At 45.8% G+C, this 19,362-nt stretch overlaps 1 protein-coding gene across 1 annotated transcript; it reads left to right on the top strand.

The window, feature by feature from the left end:
- The first annotated feature begins 202 nt into the window (after positions 1-202).
- LOC142185081 (myb-related transcription factor, partner of profilin-like) lies at positions 203-13,817 on the top strand. Its single transcript, XM_075260330.1, has 3 exons — positions 203-291; positions 6,784-7,221; positions 12,506-13,817. The coding sequence occupies exons 2-3, from the start codon at positions 6,819-6,821 to the stop codon at positions 13,123-13,125; spliced, it is 1,023 nt and encodes a 340-aa protein (XP_075116431.1). The 5' UTR covers positions 203-291; positions 6,784-6,818; the 3' UTR covers positions 13,126-13,817.
- The last annotated feature ends 5,545 nt before the right edge of the window (positions 13,818-19,362 follow it).

The raw sequence follows: 19,362 nt of genomic DNA on the forward strand, positions 1-19,362 counted from the left end.
TCCATTCTAGACGCAACCATGCTACCTGCGGTGTGGGTGTGGCTTGTAGTAGAGGGCGTGGTTAGACGGATGCGGATCCGTATAGTCCGCAGGCCGGCCACCAGGTCACATGGCGCCATCTAGTGGGGACACGACGCACTGGTGTCCGCAGAAGTCCTTCCCATGACGCTCCTAGTTGCGGCCAGAGGTAAGGGGCGTGTCCTGGAGATGACGCAGCGGCGCATGCTCTGTGGGCGGCGGGAGGAGAGGAAGTGGAAGAGGTGGAGCAGGAGCCGGAGCGGCTACAAAAAGGTAAAATCCCCCGAAATCAGCCCGGACGTTGAGCCCCTGCCCCGCCCCCACACACAGGGCGGCCCTGTAAGCCTGAGCGCCCGCTGCGGGGCGCCAGAGAGCCGCCCCCGCCTGCCCACACATACAGCGACCGCCACAACGGACCCCACTAGGGGGTAAATACCCGGAGATCACTATGTGTACCGGCCCGGGGGAGACAGTACCTGCAGGCTATAGTATATACCTGGAATAGGGCAACAACAGCCTTACATCAATATACGTGCCCGGCTAAGTGGGTAGATACCCAGAGACTGTTATATATACCCGGCTAAGGGGGTAAATACTCAGAGACTGTTATATGTACCCAGCAAGGGGGCAATACTCAGGAAACTGTTATATGTATCCAGCAAAGGGGGTAAATACCCAGAGACTGTTATATGTACCCGGCAAAGGGGGAAAAGACCCGGAGATTGTGATATATTCTGAAATTTCCCCACTGTGGGGAAAAAGGATTATTTTATCTCTCTTATCTTATATACCCGTCAAAGGGGGTAAATACCCAGAGATTGTTATATATATACCTGTCAAAGGGGTAAATACCCAGAGATTGTTATATATACCCGTCAAAGGGGGGTAAATACCCAGAGATTGTTATATATACCTTGCAAAGGGGGAAAATACCCAGAGATTATTATATATACCCGTCAAAGGGGGTAAATACCCAGAGATTGTTATATATACCTTGCAAAGGGGGAAAATACCCAGAGATTATTATATATACCCGTCAAAGGGAGTAAATACCCAAAGATTGATATATATACCCGTCAAAGGGAGAAAATACCCAGAGATTGTTATGTATACCTGTCAAAGGGGGTAAATACCCAGAGATTGTTATACACTCCTGGATAAGGAGGAAAACACCTGAAGATCACTGTACTCCTGAATGTATATGCCTGGTGACTGATATACAAGTGATGTAAACCTGGAAACCATCATGGATTTATTCATTTTGCTTAATCACATGGTAGCATTGTATTCTGCCGAGTACAATGGGGTCACTGTCCCATATAGGGCTCACTACACATATTGGGGTCACTGTCCCATATAGGTCTCACTACACATATTGGGGTCACTGTCCCATATAGGTCTCACTACACATATTGGGGTCACTGTCCCATGTAGGGCTCACTACACATATTGGGGTCACTGTCCCATATAGGGCTCACTACACATATTGGGGTCACTGTCCCATATAGGGCTCACTACACATATTGGGGTCACTGTCCCATATAGGGCTCACTACACATATTGGGGTCACTGTCCCATATAGGGCTCACTACACATATTGGGGTCACTGTCCCATATAGGGCTCACTACACATATTGGGGTCACTGTCCCATATAGGGCTCACTACACATATTGGGGTCACTGTCCCATATAGGGCTCACTACACATATTGGGGTCACTGTCCCATATAGGGCTCACTACACATATTGGGGTCACTGTCCCATATAGGGCTCACTACACATATTGGGGTCACTGTCCCATATAGGGCTCACTACACATATTGGACTTGAGGAGCAGACAATCAAGCAGAGCTCAGGAGGATTGAGCAAGCTAGGCTTCAAGCGGCACTTAGAGCTGACGAAACGTCGGAGCAGGCGGAGATGCTGGAACAATCACAGGCACGGCGTGAAGAACAAATTCAACAACAGGCCAGCTTGAGAGCTGCCAAAAGCGAACTGCTGAGATGCCAGAACAATTACAGGCACGGCATGCCACGCCAACTCACACACAGCTATGCTCCAGGTTTCCATAACAACCCCGCCATTTTTATACACTACACCCATAGCTCACCCGGGGGTGAGCGGCTGTGTCCGCCAGAGTTGTGGAGCATGGCCCCCAGTGCGACCTCAACCCATCAGGTCTCTATATGATTGTGAACCCTGGAAGAGAATCCATGGTGTCCAAGTATCCATAAAGGCCCCCCGCGCGTCTCTAAAGGACACCATGAGATCCTCCATGCACTGGATGTCTTCCACTTTTTGAACCCAGTGGCGAAAAGAAGGGGTGGGACGATTTCCAGGGCGCCGGGACACATGCCCTAGCGGCATTAATCATGTGCCGCAGGGAAGATCTACGGTAGGCACGGAGAGGGAAGTCCGAGCGGTGGAGCAAGAAGAGGGCCGGCGATTAGGGGAGGGGAGTCTGTATGATCTGGACAAGCAGTCTGTGAACGCCATCCCAAAAGTTCCTCAGTGCAAAGCAGCTCCAAAAAATGTACAAAAGTGTCCCCTCCTCTGTGCCACAGCGCCAGCAAAAAGGAGAAGAGGACGGGAAGAACCTGTGCAATTTAGATGGGACATGGTACCATCTAAAGATCTTCTATCCTGCCTCCTGATACTTACAAGCAAGCGAACTCTTGTGGGCAAACTCAAGGATTCTAGCACATTGTGAGTCCGAGAAGGACAGATTCAGGTCCGCCTCCCATATACACAGGAAGGAGGGTCTGTGGCCCGGAGGAGGGGAAACCAGAAGGAGGTAAAAGTCCGAGAGAGAGAGAGCCTGAATAATATCCAGAGATTGTTATATATACTCAGCAAAACAGGTACAAGCCTAGAGACTGTGATATATACCTGGTAAACAGGGTAAATACCCAGAAATTGTTATATGTACCCAGCAAAGGGGGTAAATACCCTGAGATCGTAATACGTACCCAGGAAAGAGCATAAATACACACAGATTGTTATTTGTACCCGGCAAAGGGAGTAAATATGCAGTGATCAATATACGTATCCTGCAAAGGGGTAAATGCCCATAGATCATTATACTTAACCAGCAAAGGCGGTAAATACCCAGATATTGTTAAATGTACCCGACAAAGGGCGTGAATACCCAGACATCATTATATTTACCTGGCAAAGGGGGTAAATATCCTGAGATTCTTATACGTACCTTTAGAAAGGGGGTAAATACCTAGAGTTTGTGATATTTACCCGGCAAAGGGGGAAAATGCCCAGAGATTGGTATATACACCCGGCAAAGGGGTAAAATCCCAGAGAACATATAAAGTACCCGGCAAAGGGGGTAAAAACCCCTTAGGTTATGTATACCTAGCAAATGAGTGTTTTCACATGGTAGAATTTTTTCCTCCCAGAATCTTCCTCACATTGATTTCAATGGGAGCAGCAGGGCGCTAAAAAATGAAGTGTCCTGCACGATCTTGCCACAGATTCCATGGCTAATTCCTTGGTTGGAAACTCCTTTACCATTATATATACTCAATATAGGATACATTTTACACTGTATGTACATTACATATCATAAACACATATATATATCTGCTATATTGTATATAGGTCACATCGTGTATATATATGCTACACTGTATATGCACCACACACCATACACATATACACTCACCGGCCACTTTATTAGGTACACCTGTCCAACTGCTCGTTAACACTTAATTTCTAATCAGCCAATCTCATGGCGGCAACTCAGTGCATTTAGGCATGTAGACATGGTCAAGACAATCTCCTGCAGTTCAAACCGAGCATCAGTATGGGGAAGAAAGGTGATTTGAGTGCCTTTGAACGTGGCATGGTTGTTGGTGCCAGAAGGGCTGGTCTGAGTATTTCAGAAACTGCTGATCTACTGGGATTTTCATGCACAACCATCTCTAGGGTTTACAGAGAATGGTCCGAAAAAGAAAAAACATCCAGTGAGCGGCAGTTCTGTGGGCGGAAATGCGTTGTTGATGCCAGAGGTCAGAGGAGAATGGCCAGACTGGTTCGAGCTGATAGAAAGGCAACAGTGACTCAAATAGCCACCCGTTACAACCAAGATAGCCAGAAGAGCATCTCTGAACGCACAGTATGTCGAACTTTGAGGCAGATGGGCTACAGCAGCAGAAGAGCACACCGGGTGCCACTCCTTTCAGCTAAGAACAGGAAACTGAGGCTACAATTTGCACAAGCTCATCGAAATTGGACAATTGAAGATTGGAAAAACGTTGCCTGGTCTGATGGGTCTCGATTTCTGCTGCGACATTCGGATGGTAGGGTCAGAATTTGGCGTCAACAACATGAAAGCATGGATCCATCCTGCCTTGTATCAACGGTTCAGGCTGGTGGTGGTGGTGTCATGGTGTGGGGAATATTTTCTTGGCACTCTTTGGGCCCTTTGGTACCAATTGAGCATCGTTGCAACGCCAAAGCCTACCTGAGTATTGTTGCTGACCATGTCCATCCCTTTATGACCACAATGTACCCAACATCTGATGGCTACTTTCAGCAGGATAATGCGCCATGTCATAAAGCTGGAATCATCTCAGACTGGTTTCTTGAACATGACAATGAGTTCACTGTACTCCAATGGCCTCCACAGTCACCAGATCTCAATCCAATAGAGCATCTTTGGGATGTGGTGGAACGGGAGATTCACATCATGGATGTGCAGCCGACAAATCTGCGGCAACTGTGTGATGCCATCATGTCAATATGGACCAAAATCTCTGAGGAATGCTTCCAGCACCTTGTTGAATCTATGCCACGAAGAATTGAGGCAGTTCTGAAGGCAAAAGGGGGTTCAACCCGTTACTAGCATGGTGTACCTAATAAAGTGGCCGGTGAGTGTATATGCTGCATTGTATGTACACCACACATCAGACACATAAATCAATAGTCTAGTGTGTGTACTCGGCCCAGTATATGACTTTTAGGCTCTCTCTAATCCTCCGTCTTCTCTGAGCTGGTTGCCGAAGGCTAGCTGCTATGATCTCTCCCGCTCCTGTAGACTATAATGTCCTGTCAGATCAGCTGATTGGTGCGAGGTCTGGTTTCGGAACCCACACTGATGCATAAAAAACACCTGGTGGCTTCAAATCCTCTTTAAAGGGAACCTGTCACATTGATTTGGGATCCTAAACCACCCACAGGTCCTTATAGACTTTATACTGACCTAGAGATTAGTCGGACTCCTCTCTGGTGCTCCCGGCGCCTGCACAATTCCTCAGTGAAGAGGAGTGTGCACTCCCTGGTTTGACTGTTTAAGTGCCAGAGGTACAGGGTAAGGTGTAGTCATTTGGCTTCACTAAAGGAACTGCATCGGCGCGAGGAGTAAAGCAGTGTGGGAGCATAAAACTTATTTGTAGTGCATGGATGGCTTTTGGGACACTAAACTCCAAGGCCATAAGGACTGACAGAATCACGCTGACAGATTCCTTTTATATTTATACTCTAGTTGCCCTGCAAACATAGTTCTGCTCTTTCCACTTGTCCAGGAGTCCATTCACACTGTGCCCCTTCCACTGTCCTGTCATCCCATTGCTGCACCATCCATCCTGTGTCCTGTGCACCTATTGGATGTAGGTGGAGATGACCCTATGTAACTGAGAATTGGACCCAAAATAAATGGCTGTAACGTACAGGTTTAGAGGTCATCTTCACTCTAGAAGGAACTTCTCACAGCCGTATTCACTGCACACCAACAAGATGGCCCCTGCTGTAGGATGACTCTCGTACAGGAGACTATGCACTCTCCTGGACGTACATATGCCATCGGTGACACCTAGGCCTGGACAGATATGAATTAACCTCCACAGGCTTCCTTACTGCCTCATATAGAAACCAGTTCCAACTAGCAAAACCGCAGACACCTGTCTACAGACTATTTTAGGGTGCCTAAAAAAATAAGCCTTCACACATTGCTGTGTCTCTTTAAAGGGGCTCTATCAGTGGGAAAAGTTATTATTAACTAACTATATACTTTCATAGCCTTTAGAAAGGCTATTCTACACCTACCTTTTGTATGTTTATCGCCTCCGTAGTTTTTGAATGAGACTGATATGCTAATTAGCTCTCCAGCGAGCATTGGAAGTCTCAGCGAGCACTGTCTGCTATGCTGCTGTCTCATATCCCTGCTCTCACACACAGCAGAGCGTGCTCGCTGAAACTTCCGTTGCTCACTGGAGGCTAATTAGAATTCAAAAACTACTGAGGGGATTTACATACAAAAGGTAGGTGTGGAATAGCCTTTCTAAAGGCTATGCAAGTATATGTTTAGATAAAAATGACTTTTTCCAGTAAGAGAGCCCCTTTAATGAGAAGCAGAGTCCCCGATCAGCGCCTCCTATTTTGATAAATTTCCCCTGGCCTTTGCTTCCTTGTGTGATATGTGCAGAAACGCGCCGGTATATATTTTCTCCCAGGCTGTGCATGTTTTTTCAGGAGTCTAAAGCTGCGTTCACATCTGCGTCGTTTTTATGGTCTGTTGCAGGGCCAGAAGAGCTGTAAAATGGTTCAGCAACAGATTGTGAGGGATCTGTCAGGTGTCCCTTATTTCTTCACAGACATAGCCGGGCAAAAAAAAAAAGCTGGTTTTGCAGGACTTTATCTTCTGGGATTTCTCCTGGAATTTGCACAAGAGACTGTGACACAGATGTGAACGTAGCCTTACTGTATGGACCGACCAATATAACCAATTTACTCTCTGTTCTCCATTTTCTTGTAGCCAAAACACTGGAGGCCATAGTGAACGCCCTCGCCATGTCTGGCGACACGGAGGAAGTGACTCGCCTCCGTAAGCCCAGATTTTCTTATGAGGAAAACCAGATCCTTATCAGAGAAGTGCGAGCCCATTATTCTATGCTGTATGGTGCACAGAGCAGACGCCTTAGCGTGGCAGAGCGACGCCGTGTGTGGGAGGGCATCGCTGCAAAGATCAATGCCATCACTAACTGGAAACGAACAGCTCAGGAAGTTCAGAAACGCTGGAATGACTTTAAGAGACGGACCAAGGAGAAGCTGGCTCGCATCCCTCATTCCACACAGAATGGCACCGCAGAGGACGTTCTCACGGCAGAGGAGGAAACCATCTTTGCCATCCTGGGGCCTGGGGTGGTACCTGGGAGGGAGTCCTATCTCCATGGGACGCGGCTGGCAGCTATGGGTGAGCATTAGATTGTACCTTCTCAAGTTCTCAGTGACATGATTATAGTCTATTATCTGCAATAACCCTTATGTTCTTCTTAGCGGACCCTTGGTGCTGATCTTCACTTTAGAAAATATCTAGTGACCACCATAAACCCTAAAGGGGCAATTCAGTTTTAGACTCCCATCATCTATGTATACATTATAGAGCACCTGTTACCATCAGGGCTATGTGATACAAAGGTTTCCGTCCTTCATATTGTATGAGGTCTCCCGATCCTTTCCTGCTACTGGATCGATCACTAGAGAGGATGGTGTCGAGTTCCTAGAGGACCCGTCCACCCTTCTGTCCTCTACTATTGGTGATAGAATTGTAGGAATACATTGACAATTGAATGTTACCGGCTTGAGGGGGTGGGGGTCCCTGCATTGTTCATTCATCTCTGACAGTGGCAGCCTATGGAACACCCCTTTGTCAAGAGGAATAACGGAGAGTTGTCAATTTATTCATAAACTTCTAAGAGGAATAACAGGAACGGCACAACGCAGACTTGTAGGAAAATATTCCACAGAATTGTTATTTCATGGATATCGAGGATACTAGCATGTGAAAATCCGCCCAGAGTAGTGTGACATACCACATTATTCCTTTATTTTTCTTGTCCCCCTATTTCTGTAGCCAGTAGTTTCTCCGTTCTCCTGATATTCCTGCTGCTATTTTGTGCAAATGAGACTTCGGTACACTAATGAGACAATTTTTAGTACCTGGATGGTCCTAGCCTCCACTGACAACCAAAGTGGTCTTAACTTCCACTGTTAACTGGGCAGAACTAGCCTCCATTGACATCAAGGAGGTCTTAGCTTCCATTGTTATCTGTGTGGTCCTAGCTTCCACTGGGTCAACTGAGTGTGATCTTTCCGTGCTGTGACATTGTCCAATAAGAGGAGCCACCTGATACCATGTGACCTCACTCTACTCTCTGTTCAGCAGGAGAAGCGCAGTGAGAAGAGGAAATCCCGGAGATCATCTGTATAGAAAATCCCAAGGCCATGAGCAGCTCATCTTGCATGGGCCACACAGTCGGGCACACACCTACACACAGCCATGTCACCCTACAGAAGAAAGCTGTCTACACCTGACTGCGTTGAAGGAAAGGCTTATTAGGAATATGAACAGCAATCCATCCGGCACAAGCAATTCCCCTCAAAGTCCGCAATAACCCTTCAGACAAAAGTGAATCTTATACAATGCTATGAAACTCCTCAGACCTGAGCGATTCTCCTCCATCTATTTGATAACCCTCATAGATATGAGCGATTCTCCTCCAGTGCTACTATAACGCCACAGGTACAAGTGATTCTACCACCAACTCCTCCATAACCCCTAAGACATGAGTGATTCTCCTCCAACTCTATGATAACCCTTCAGGCATGAGTGATTCTCCACCAACTCTACCATAACCCCTAAGACATGAGTGATTCTCCTCCAGCTCTACCATAGCCCCACGGATAGGAGCGATTCTCCTCCAGTGCTACTATAACTCCACAGGCACAAGTGATTCTCTTCCAAGTCTACCATAACCCCTAAGACATGATTGATTCTCCATCAACTCTACCATAACTCCGCAGACATGAACAATTCTTCACTATTTTTCCAATAATCCTTCCGACACAAGCAAAAACCCCACAGGTAAATATACATGGAAGAGAATTGCTCATCTGTGAATGGTCAGGGGTTATTGCATATTTGATGAAGAATTGCTTGGGACTGAGAGATTATCACAAAGTTGGTGGAGAATCTCTTGTGTCTCAGGAGTCAACTGTAGAACTGGAGCTGAAGACTTGTGGGGAGAATCGCTTGTGTTGTAGGGCTTAACCATGGAGATGTCTGAGGAGTTCACCGTGGAGTTGGAAGAGAATCTCTCAAGTCTAAGGAGTTAATGTAGAATTGGCGGAGTATCGCTCATGTCTGAGGCGTTAACCATAGAGATGGAGGAGAATTGTCCATGTCTGAGGAGTTATTGTAGAGTTGGAGAAGAATTGCTCATGTCTAAGGAGTTATTGTAGAGTTGGAGAAGAATTGCTCATGTCTAAGGAGTTATTGTAGTGTTGGAGGAGAATCTCTCATGTCTAAGGAGTTATTGTACAGTTGGAGGAGAATCGCTCATGTCTGAGGAGTTATTGTAGAGTTGGAGGAGAATCTCTCATGTCTAAGGAGTTATTGTAGAGTTGGAGAAGAATCACTCATGTCTAAGGAGTTATTGTAGAGTTGGAGGAGAATCGCTCAGGTCTAAGGAGTTATTGTAGAGTTGGAGGAGAATCGCTCATGTTTGAGGAGTTAATGTAGAGTTGGAGGAGAATCGCTCATGTCTAAGGAGTTATTGTAGAGTTGGAGGAGAATTGCTCATGTCTAAGGAGTTAGTGTAGAGTTGGAGGAGAATCGCTCATGTCTGAGGAGTTAATGTAGAGTTGGAGGAGAATCACTCATGTCTAAGGAGTTAGTGTAGAGTTGGAGGAGAATCGCTCATGTCTGAGGAGTTAATGTAGAGTTGGAGGAGAATCGTTCATGTCTGAGGAGTTATTGTAGAGTTGGAGGAGAATTGCTCATGTCTAAGGAGCTATTGTAGAGTTGGAGGAGAATCGCTCATGTCTGAGGAGTTAATGTAGAGTTGGAGGAGAATCGTTCATGTCTGAGGAGTTATTGTAGAGTTGGAGTAGAATTGCTCATGTTTAAGGAGTTATTGTAGAGTCGGAGGAGAATCGCTCATGTCTGAGGAGTTAGTGTAGAGTTGGAGGAGAATCACTCATGTCTGAGGAGTTAACTATAGAGATGGAAGAGAATTGCTCGGGTCTGTGGAGACATTGTACAGTTAACACACGAAAGATTCATTTGCACAATAGAGGTGAGACTAGTTGGAGAATGGACGAATTACTGGAGAAAAGTGACTAAAGAAATGGGAGCATGAGTAACAGGTGATGTGGTATTTAATAGAGATGAGCGAACACTGTTGGATCAGCCGATCCGAACAGCACGCTCCCATAGAAATGAATGGAAGCAACTGTGACGTTGACTTTGCCGGCGGCCGGCCGGTGTCACAGGTCCTTCCATTCATTTCTATGGGAGCGTGCTGTTCGGATCGGCTGATCCGAACAGTGTTCGCTCATCTCTAGTATTTAACACTCTTCTGGGTGGTGATAGCTCCTCTTTTAGGATGTTTGTCACACATGGACATCTTTCCTGTAGCCGTAGACTTGTGATGTTGTTCACCATAGCCTCCATTTGTCAGTCCTGCTGAAAAAACATCTCGATGAAAAATTTTTTGCGTTAACAGATTCACTTGAAAAAAAATGAAACAGAAGTTTAAAAAGCTCCAGAAGGATGATGTCTACAGAGGGCGCTGTTTGTAGTCAGGACCCTTCTCTGTAACCACAGAACAAGCAGTGAGACATGCAAAACACAGTCATGTACAAATGTAAGTGTCCCCCATGTACGGTGTTATTTATTCCCATCTGTGGACACTGAACTACCTGCTCCGTAGTCACACAGAATATACCGACAAAGAAAAGAAAGAACAAATTCACTTTACAGTAAATGTATATTTTAGATATAAATTTCAGTGCTGCATTTTTTTTGTTCTTAAAGACTTAGCTGTGGGTTTTTTTCACCAAAATCCAGAAGGGGGACGTATAAGTGATTCTTGTATATCTCCCATTTCTTGTGAAGCCCACTTAGGAAAAAAAAAAAAACGCAATGTGTGGCCTTAGCTTAAATCTCTTCAGATTTTTTTCTGCTGTGGATTATAAAACCCCAAAATATTGTGTTGTACTGTACCAAATGTGGACAAAAATCTGCATCAAATTCAGTGTTTGGTGCTAGAGGAACATTTTGTGTGTTTCCATCAACGAAAAACTTATTTTCATGCCCTTATATCTCAGACATTCGGCTTGATGAAGACTCCACGTCTGGATCCACAGAGCTCTCTGATGCTTCGCTAAGAAGATTCTAGATGCTGATGAGTCCGGAGACTCATAAAGAAATCAAACAATTGTCTAGTTCTTGGAAGGTCATCTATAAGCGAAGAAGATTGCAGGATCTTCTCCAGACATGGTTGTTCAATGAAGATGTAGGATACGATACTGGGAGACATCATCAAGCATCTTGTGAACTTCATCCCAGCATCTACAGGAAGATGTCTCCACTACTGATGTCCCAAGACAGGAGGGAGACAAACACCCATGATATCTGCTTAGAGGTTTCAGGAGCAGGTTACCTACGTCCAAGAAGAATGTCCAAAAACAAGATGCTAGAAGACCACTCTATGAGACCAAAATTTCATGATGAGGTGTACAAGGAAGCTTTCATCCCTACTGAAGTCACGGTGCAGAAGGTGACCATTAGATAGAATAGCACACATGACTACTACATGGGGCTGTGTCTAGGTAAGGCCAACGTTGTCCACTTGGGCTTGTAAAACCATGTGCTCTAGACAGATAAGTCAGTGATTGTGTGGCTTCATCGCAGGACCAGAAGAACCTAATACCTGCAACGTAAAGCATGCTGGTGAAGACGTCTGGCCAGCTCATCATCATGGAGTCCACAATGAATGTTTCATTGTACCAGAGACGGTTGGAGAAGATTGTTAAGACCATCTTATGGAAGATTAACGCTCAGCAAAGTAAGGACTTTGTAACGTGGCAACTCATATCTTTAACAAAAAGGGTCCCGTTGTTACAGTCCAATGTAAATCCTTTCTTACTTTCTTTCTTATGGTAGAGTTGGAAGGGACCTCAAGGGCCATCGGGTCCAACCCCCTGCGAGTGCCGGTTTTCCTAAATCATCCCAGCTAATTATTACTTTCTTTCTTATGGTAGAGTTGGAAGGGACAAACAATCCACTGAGACGCTACGTAATAAATTACAGTGAAGTGAATTTGGTCTTGTTTCAGTTGATTCTTTATATTCGGTGGGTCTGAGGAGCAGATCCTTACGTTTCCACATATCAGAAAAGGTCAAATTTACATGGGGGTACTTACTTTTCCAAATGCCTATATTTTATAGCTTGAGGAGCAGAGTTCTGTTGATTTCTGTCTATGAGGCCTTTAGTTGGTTATTAAAAGGACACTTCTCAATAGATACCACAGCTTACCCAACACCAATGACTCCTCAACTTCAGGAGGCTCCTTCAGGATGAGCCACAAGGCTCTGGTATAAAAAGATCTTTAGATCTTGTAGTTTTAATTTCACGGGAGAGCAGCAGTGACAGCATTGCACACAACTAATACAATATCTCTTCTAATCCGCAGACTTACATTTACCCGGGCCCGGATCGTCTAGTGCAGAAAACTCTCTCAGTGGTCCCTGCTGCCCCCCAGAAGCTCCACTGCTGCTTCACCCTAAGGAATCTGTTTCTCCGACACCTCAGCTTCATATTGTTCAGCTGCCCCAGCTTAGCCCTTCTCCAGATCCATCAGATGGGGACTCTCCAGAACAACTGCCCCCAGGTTCCGGTTCTCCTTTACTTGCACCTGGGGGTGTCAGTCAGCACTATGACCCTACGGTTGCAATGCTGAGAGCCCAGCAAGAAACAGCTGAAGCTATACGACACCTGACCTATACCCTGCGGCAGAGTATGGACCGCTTGACCAACGTCCTGGCCACCCTGTTGCCACTTATACCTCCCCAGTCAGCATCACCGGCACCCTCAGCCCTTATTGGGCCGGTTTACTTTCCTACAAAGACAGAGCCAGAGTCTGAACCGTGTTCTGTGGGTTATGAGGTAGAAAGTCACGAGGCTCACGAAGATGGAGCCCAGGAGGTGACAGAAGAGCAGCCGCAACTTCCATCCTCTCCACCTCCTAACAAGAGGAAGAGGTTTTCCTACTTAACCCCTCGTAAGCGCAGAGGCCGTTGGAAAAACGTATAGATGCCGGTGAACTGTATGAGGAGGCGCAGAGCTTCAGGATTCTTTCTCAATGACTCCCCAGATAGAAAACGCTGAATTCTTTCCGCAGGCGCCATGTTTATTTCAGTGTTTGAAATGCGACTCCCACAATCCTCTTGTAGTAGGAATTGTTGAGGATAGTGTAGTCCAAACACAGCTGGCAGGACCTCATGCTCCTCTCTGCTCCTATACCCCGGTGGCCATGAAGCTATTTGTGGCTTTGTAGCCTTCGGCCTTCCTTTATTGGGTGACTTTGAGGAGATTGCTCCTTCGTGCTGATTCCTCCTCACGGATAATGTTTTTGTTGGTGTACAGCTGCCTGGAGGAAGCCTTCGATAAAACACACTGGTATTGGGGTTGGTAGCAGAGGCTGACCTCTGGTGTCAGGGTGAAAGCAGAAATATTTCAGATCCCTCATGTCATCCTGAAGCTTCCAGACATCAGGGTGACTGGGTGCAGATGATGGATATAAAGGGAGCCGCCCGTCCAGCGTTTGTTCCCTGTTGCTCTCAGGTTTTTATATGGGAATGTTCCATATTGTGACTGACTTCTCGGGTCCTGTCCTCCTCTCTAGCTCAGAAAGCAATATATATGTATAGAAATCTGCATCCTTACTAGATGGTTTCCCCGCCTCGTTATGTTAATTAGACGAATGGGAGCGTTGATTCTGTATGTAAATATCATATTAAAAGCTTCTGGTTTCTATCATGTCGTCTTCATTAAAGAGAGGAGGACAGAATTCTGCAGGTGGGAGAGCTGAATGCCGGATACACATGGTGCAACGCTAGACAGAAACTCCAGGAGCAACACCTATGTAATGTACCAATAGCCTGTCCCTCCAAAAATAGCTGATATTTACCCCCACCAGCTAGCTTCTTCTGGGGTGCCTATAGATAATGCAGCTCATGACAATTGACAGGCTTCTCCTGTACTCGCTATTCTGTTTTCGGTAGTAGATTATATGTGAAAATTTAAAGAGAACCTAAAACCATCTCTGCCAACTCCAGCTCTTTTGGAGGTTCCCTTCCACTATTTTCCTCTATCTCCTACTATTCCTGAACAATTAGTGCAGGTAGTTTTGGTACCTGATATGCTCATTAGGCTGTGTAATGTCAGTTGTGCGTGCCAGACTCATCAGAGCTAAGAATCACACCCCTTTGTCTACTCCTGCCTGACCCCGCCCTCCTGACAGTACAGAACTTAAATAACATATCAGGTACCAAAACGTTCAGCATTTATTGCTTGGCAGCAATGGGGACTACAGAAAAAAATCCCAGCACAGAGGTGGTGAAAGGTCCTCTTTAAATAGCACATCAGGCACCAAAACTAACTGCACTGATTGCTCTAGAATGGTGGGGGCTACAGAAAAAAAATCCAAGTGTGCCAGAATCAGTGGAGCAGCAGCTATTGCTGGAGGTGGCGAACGATCCTCTTGAAAGGGGATAAGATATGGATGAGGAGAGCCCAGCAATCAGTATCATAGTCCTGGAAAATCCTTTAGGCTGGGTTCTCACTACGCTTTTTTGCTGAAGAATTATCCACACTTGTTAATTGCAGTAACAAGTAGCACATGTTACTATGAAGCTCACCTGTATGGTAATGGTCATTAAACTGAAAACTTTTCGTGCACTGGCTGTTGTCATACATGTGAGGGCTCATTCACATCTGCGCCCGTACTCCGATCTGCAGGTTTCCGTTTCCTGCACAAAACAGGGTAGGAGACAGAAACCCGCAGGCATGTTTCAAGCCCATTCATTTGAATGGGCTTGAAAAGTTCGGCCGTGTGCGCCGGTGAGCATTTTATGTGTTCCGCGGCAAAACCGTTTTTTTTTAAACCGGACACAGAGTCGGACATGCAGTACTCTGTGTCTGGTTTAAAAAAACGGTTTAGCCGCGGAGAGCATAAAACGCTCATCAGCACTCACGGCCGGACTAGGCATGACAGGTTTCCGTCTTCTGCATGCAGAAGACGGAAACCTGAGAACGGAGACCAGATGCTGGTGTGAACCCAGCATAACATATAGTAATGTGCTACTCATTGCTTCAATTAAAGGGGTATTCCCATGACGCTTGTTCACTAACCTGCAGGCTGTTGTGCTCTCTTCACTTCCTGCTTTTCTCGGCACATTGGTGGGCGGGGTTTCACTTGCACAAGATTGGTTGTAAATGAATTACCACTGTGTGAAGCTGATGTAGCAGAGCTGGATTTGAGTCAGTTTGCATTACATACAGAGGTAGGACTCCCTATCTCAGCCCTTATCAGCCAAATTCAATTAAACCGACTGATAAGAGCTCAGAAATCCTGGAGCACTCACCTCCCCTATCTGAGAAGCTCCAGTACTTATCAGACACAAACAGCTCAGAGATACTCCCAGTCCCTTCCTTCCCCCCTGAGAGCAGGCAGCTACATCACTTGACAAATGAGCAGATAATCCCAAGGGCCATAGAAATGGAGTGTAAACAATGAAGTGAATAAATTAAGATAGAGGCCAAACAAAGCAGTTTTGATAAAGCAATGCATTTAGGAAAAGTCTTAAATTGACATAAACTAGCAGTATAGATAGGATCCTTGTGATGGGACAACCCCTTTAAAAACCATGCACAAAAATAAAAAAAAAATTGCTGTATAAACACTGCCTAAGGCTAATTCCCCACATTGCGGAAACGCTGCTTTGTTTGTTGCAGATTTTGTTGTGGTTTTTGAGCCAAAGCCAAGAGTGGCTACAAATGGAATCGGAAATATATAGAAAGCTCTTAAACACTTAACTTCTGTTCAATCTACTCCTGGCTTTGGCTCAAAAAACCACAACAAAATCTGCAACAAAAAAAAAAAGCTGCATTTCCGCAACGTGGGGCCCCAGCCTAAGGGGCCACACAATTGCATACAACCAATGGCGTAGTTATTGGGGGTGAAGAGGTAGCAATTGCTAACAGGCCCTGGATCCTGAGGGGGTCCAAAGGCCTCTACAACATGAGATGACGCCAATATTATAGGTAGCTAATGGTAAGTTACACTTCTGCGTACTATTGGAGGCATAACATGAAGCCTCTGTGCAAAATATGTAATGGTGCCCTACCTACTTTATATTTTATGTGTTAGAGAGACCTTTAATGCTCTTACAGGGTCCAGGGCTCAGTAGCAACGTCTATTCCTGCACCGCCTATTGCTACCCCTTGCACACCTCAGTACACTCATATAGTGCAGCCCAAGCCTTACACCTCTTGCACACAACCATAGTTGCTACGCGACTACAGATCTGCAAAAAGGCTTGTACGATCCCCTACACTTGTAATGCGAGCAAAATAGGGCATGCTTCATAATTGGTGGTCCTTGGCTACGGCATGGGCACATGTCTGCAAAAAGTGCTGTCGTGTGTATGGGCCCATAGGGGTGAAGGTGTCCGTACTGTGTAGATTGCAGATCAAGACTACGGTTGGCCTCATCGTGCTATTACACATCTTAGGTTTACTCGCATTAACACGCTTTTTATTCTAGATCTGCAGTTTCGCACCAGCGCTATTACATGCGCTGATTTTACTTGTGTTGAGGTGGGTGATGTCTTTTTTTCTACACCAATAGATATAATTGACATTGATCAAAAATGCACAAACGTGGTTTTAAGAAAGACCCCCCTTACCATGAATAAAAACACAAGTGTAATATCCCCCTCTGAAGGGAATGAAGAATTGGGTAAAGCTTGTATTTGTGCACTGCGAGGGGGTGCGCTCATGGCCATGACACATTTTTATATCTGCCTAACATACGTCATAAATGACAACTGGTGATCGGGGGAACATTACTATGATTATTTGTTTGTCCCCTCATTGGCCAGTGTAAGCCTCTATTCAGACGACCAAGGTGCAAAACAGCTGTGAAAAGGGACATTTTTCATGGCCATTTTGCATCCATGGGGCAACTGTTTTCACGCATCCCTCATGGTTTTGAGTTTATAGTGAGATCCGTGTAAATAGGGTTCACTTTATGGGTGTGACAATAAGAACTGTCAGCATTGCTGGGGCAATTTCAGTACCCTAGCAATCACCTCGGGGCTGGAACAGTAATTTCAAGGCTGCAACAACGCAGGGCCGCCATCAGGAATTTTGGGGCCCCATATAGCCTAAGTGTCTGCCCCCCTCCCCCTCGCCATTTTAAAACTACCTTATTTTGCGACATACCAATTATGTATTATATTTCCCTTTATTTAGCAGCATTACGAGGCTTAATCAGATTCTATTTGCAGGTACAATCTGCTACGTGTGACAGCCCCTATAGGAAGCCAACACCATCTATAAAAGCCCTCCTAATAAATCCTCAGGGCTTATTCACATTGTGTTTTTGGCCTCCCTTGCCGGGATACGTTGGTAACCAGTCAGAATCAGCTGTCAACTTATCCCTGCACGAAGAACTGGCCATTAAAAAAAAGGCAGTTCTCCGTGCAGGGATAAGTGGGGAGCTGATTGTGACTGGTTACCAACGTATCCTGGCAAGGGAGGCCAAAAACGCAATGTGAACACTCCTTTAACGTGAAAGTCCCACCCCCAAACAGGGGGATGCAGATCTGAGTTGAAATAGGACATACAATGACTGCTGCGGGCGCCAGGGAGCCAGCACACGGTGGCGGGCCAAAACCGGCCCCCCCCATTTTTCAATTTGGCCGGGCCCCTGACGCCAGTAGCAGTAGTACTGGCCTATCGGCGGCCCTGCAACAACGAGTCAGGTCTGTGACTGCAATTTCAGGGTTGCCACAATCACTTCAAGGCTCAGAACACACTTGAGCTTTTTGCAAAGTTTGCAGTTCTAAGATACATGAACAACAATTCTCTTCACAAAATACAAGTGGAGGCCCAGCGGAGATGTAAAAAAATATTAATAATCACCTTCCTTCACCTCTTTTGGACCTTCTTGCAGTGTCCGTCACACTCTGTTTCGGTCCCCTGGTGATGCCATACGCCCACGGTCACCGCCGAAGCCTGTGATTGGGCATTACCAGTCACATGGGCACGCTTGGCCTCAAAAAACTGCAGAAAATCTGTGACAAAAAAAAGCTGGGTTTCCACAACCTGGGGCCTCAACCTAAGGCACATGTATGTATGTATGCATGTCATTGGGCCATGATCAAACATGAGGGGGTCCAGGTCCCCACTCACTGAAATTGGGACTCAAAACGTACAGGATATAGGACCTGTCCTGAGTTTTATTTTTGGCTCATAGACACATTAATGGAACTGTGACTATACATGGTCACGTCTATGGGACCATAGAAAGATATGGGTCAGTGTGATAGCTGGGAAAAACAGACGGTCATGTGCGTGATGCCTAAATTGGGCACATTCACATATCCAATTTTTTTTTTTTATGGCCTGTGAATAAAATAAAATGTCCTTTTGATGACGATTAGTTGAAGATCCATCACCCGAACCCCTGATGATCAGCATTTTGGTGAACTCTGTGGCCTCGTCACACTAAACCAAACACAATGCCATTAGTGGATGTCCTGGAATTATTTTTTTTGCCTGGAGGCCGGGGAAGCTAAAAGAAAAAAAACAAACAAACATACGTATGTGTTTGGTCAGCAGCACCCGGGTATTTGTTCCGGCAGAAGTCTTCAGGAAAGGAATCGGGATGTCACAAGTGACATGTGAGCAACGTCCTGGGTCCTTGCTTGAGGTTACTGATTGGTCTCAGTGGTCACGTGCGGCCAGGACTTCCACTGGACCAGGCCCATGGGCACCGCTGGACCACACAGCAGCCTGGGATACTGGAGCGGCACAGACAAGTATATTTTTTATTATTTTACACCTTCCCTGGCCTCCAGGAAAAAAAAACTGTAATTAATGGACAGCCCCTTTAATTTTATGGTGATGGCGGAGAGAAAAATCATCCAAGGAGGAAACCCGGGCGGACTCCATTATAACCTATGGGGTCTTTGGGTTTCTGTGTGTAATTGCTTATTAAGCAGACAGGGTTTCCGTATTTCACGTTCCCAATTGTACCCGAATGACAGAACCCCAAACGCCAGTGTGAACCTAGGCTTAGGCTACATTCACATTTGCATCATAGACTCTGCCCGCCTGACATCGATGCACTAAAAAGCCACAACTTTTATGTCTGCTGCATTCAGTATAAAAACAATAGACTATATTCAATGGTGGCCGCCGAGCTCTGTATGTAACCTCCATTTATCAGTCCATTGTCCTGCTCCTCCTTCAGACCAGAAC

The sequence above is a fragment of the Leptodactylus fuscus genome, chromosome 11 (assembly GCF_031893055.1).
Source record: "Leptodactylus fuscus isolate aLepFus1 chromosome 11, aLepFus1.hap2, whole genome shotgun sequence".
Lineage (NCBI taxonomy): Eukaryota > Metazoa > Chordata > Amphibia > Anura > Leptodactylidae > Leptodactylus > Leptodactylus fuscus.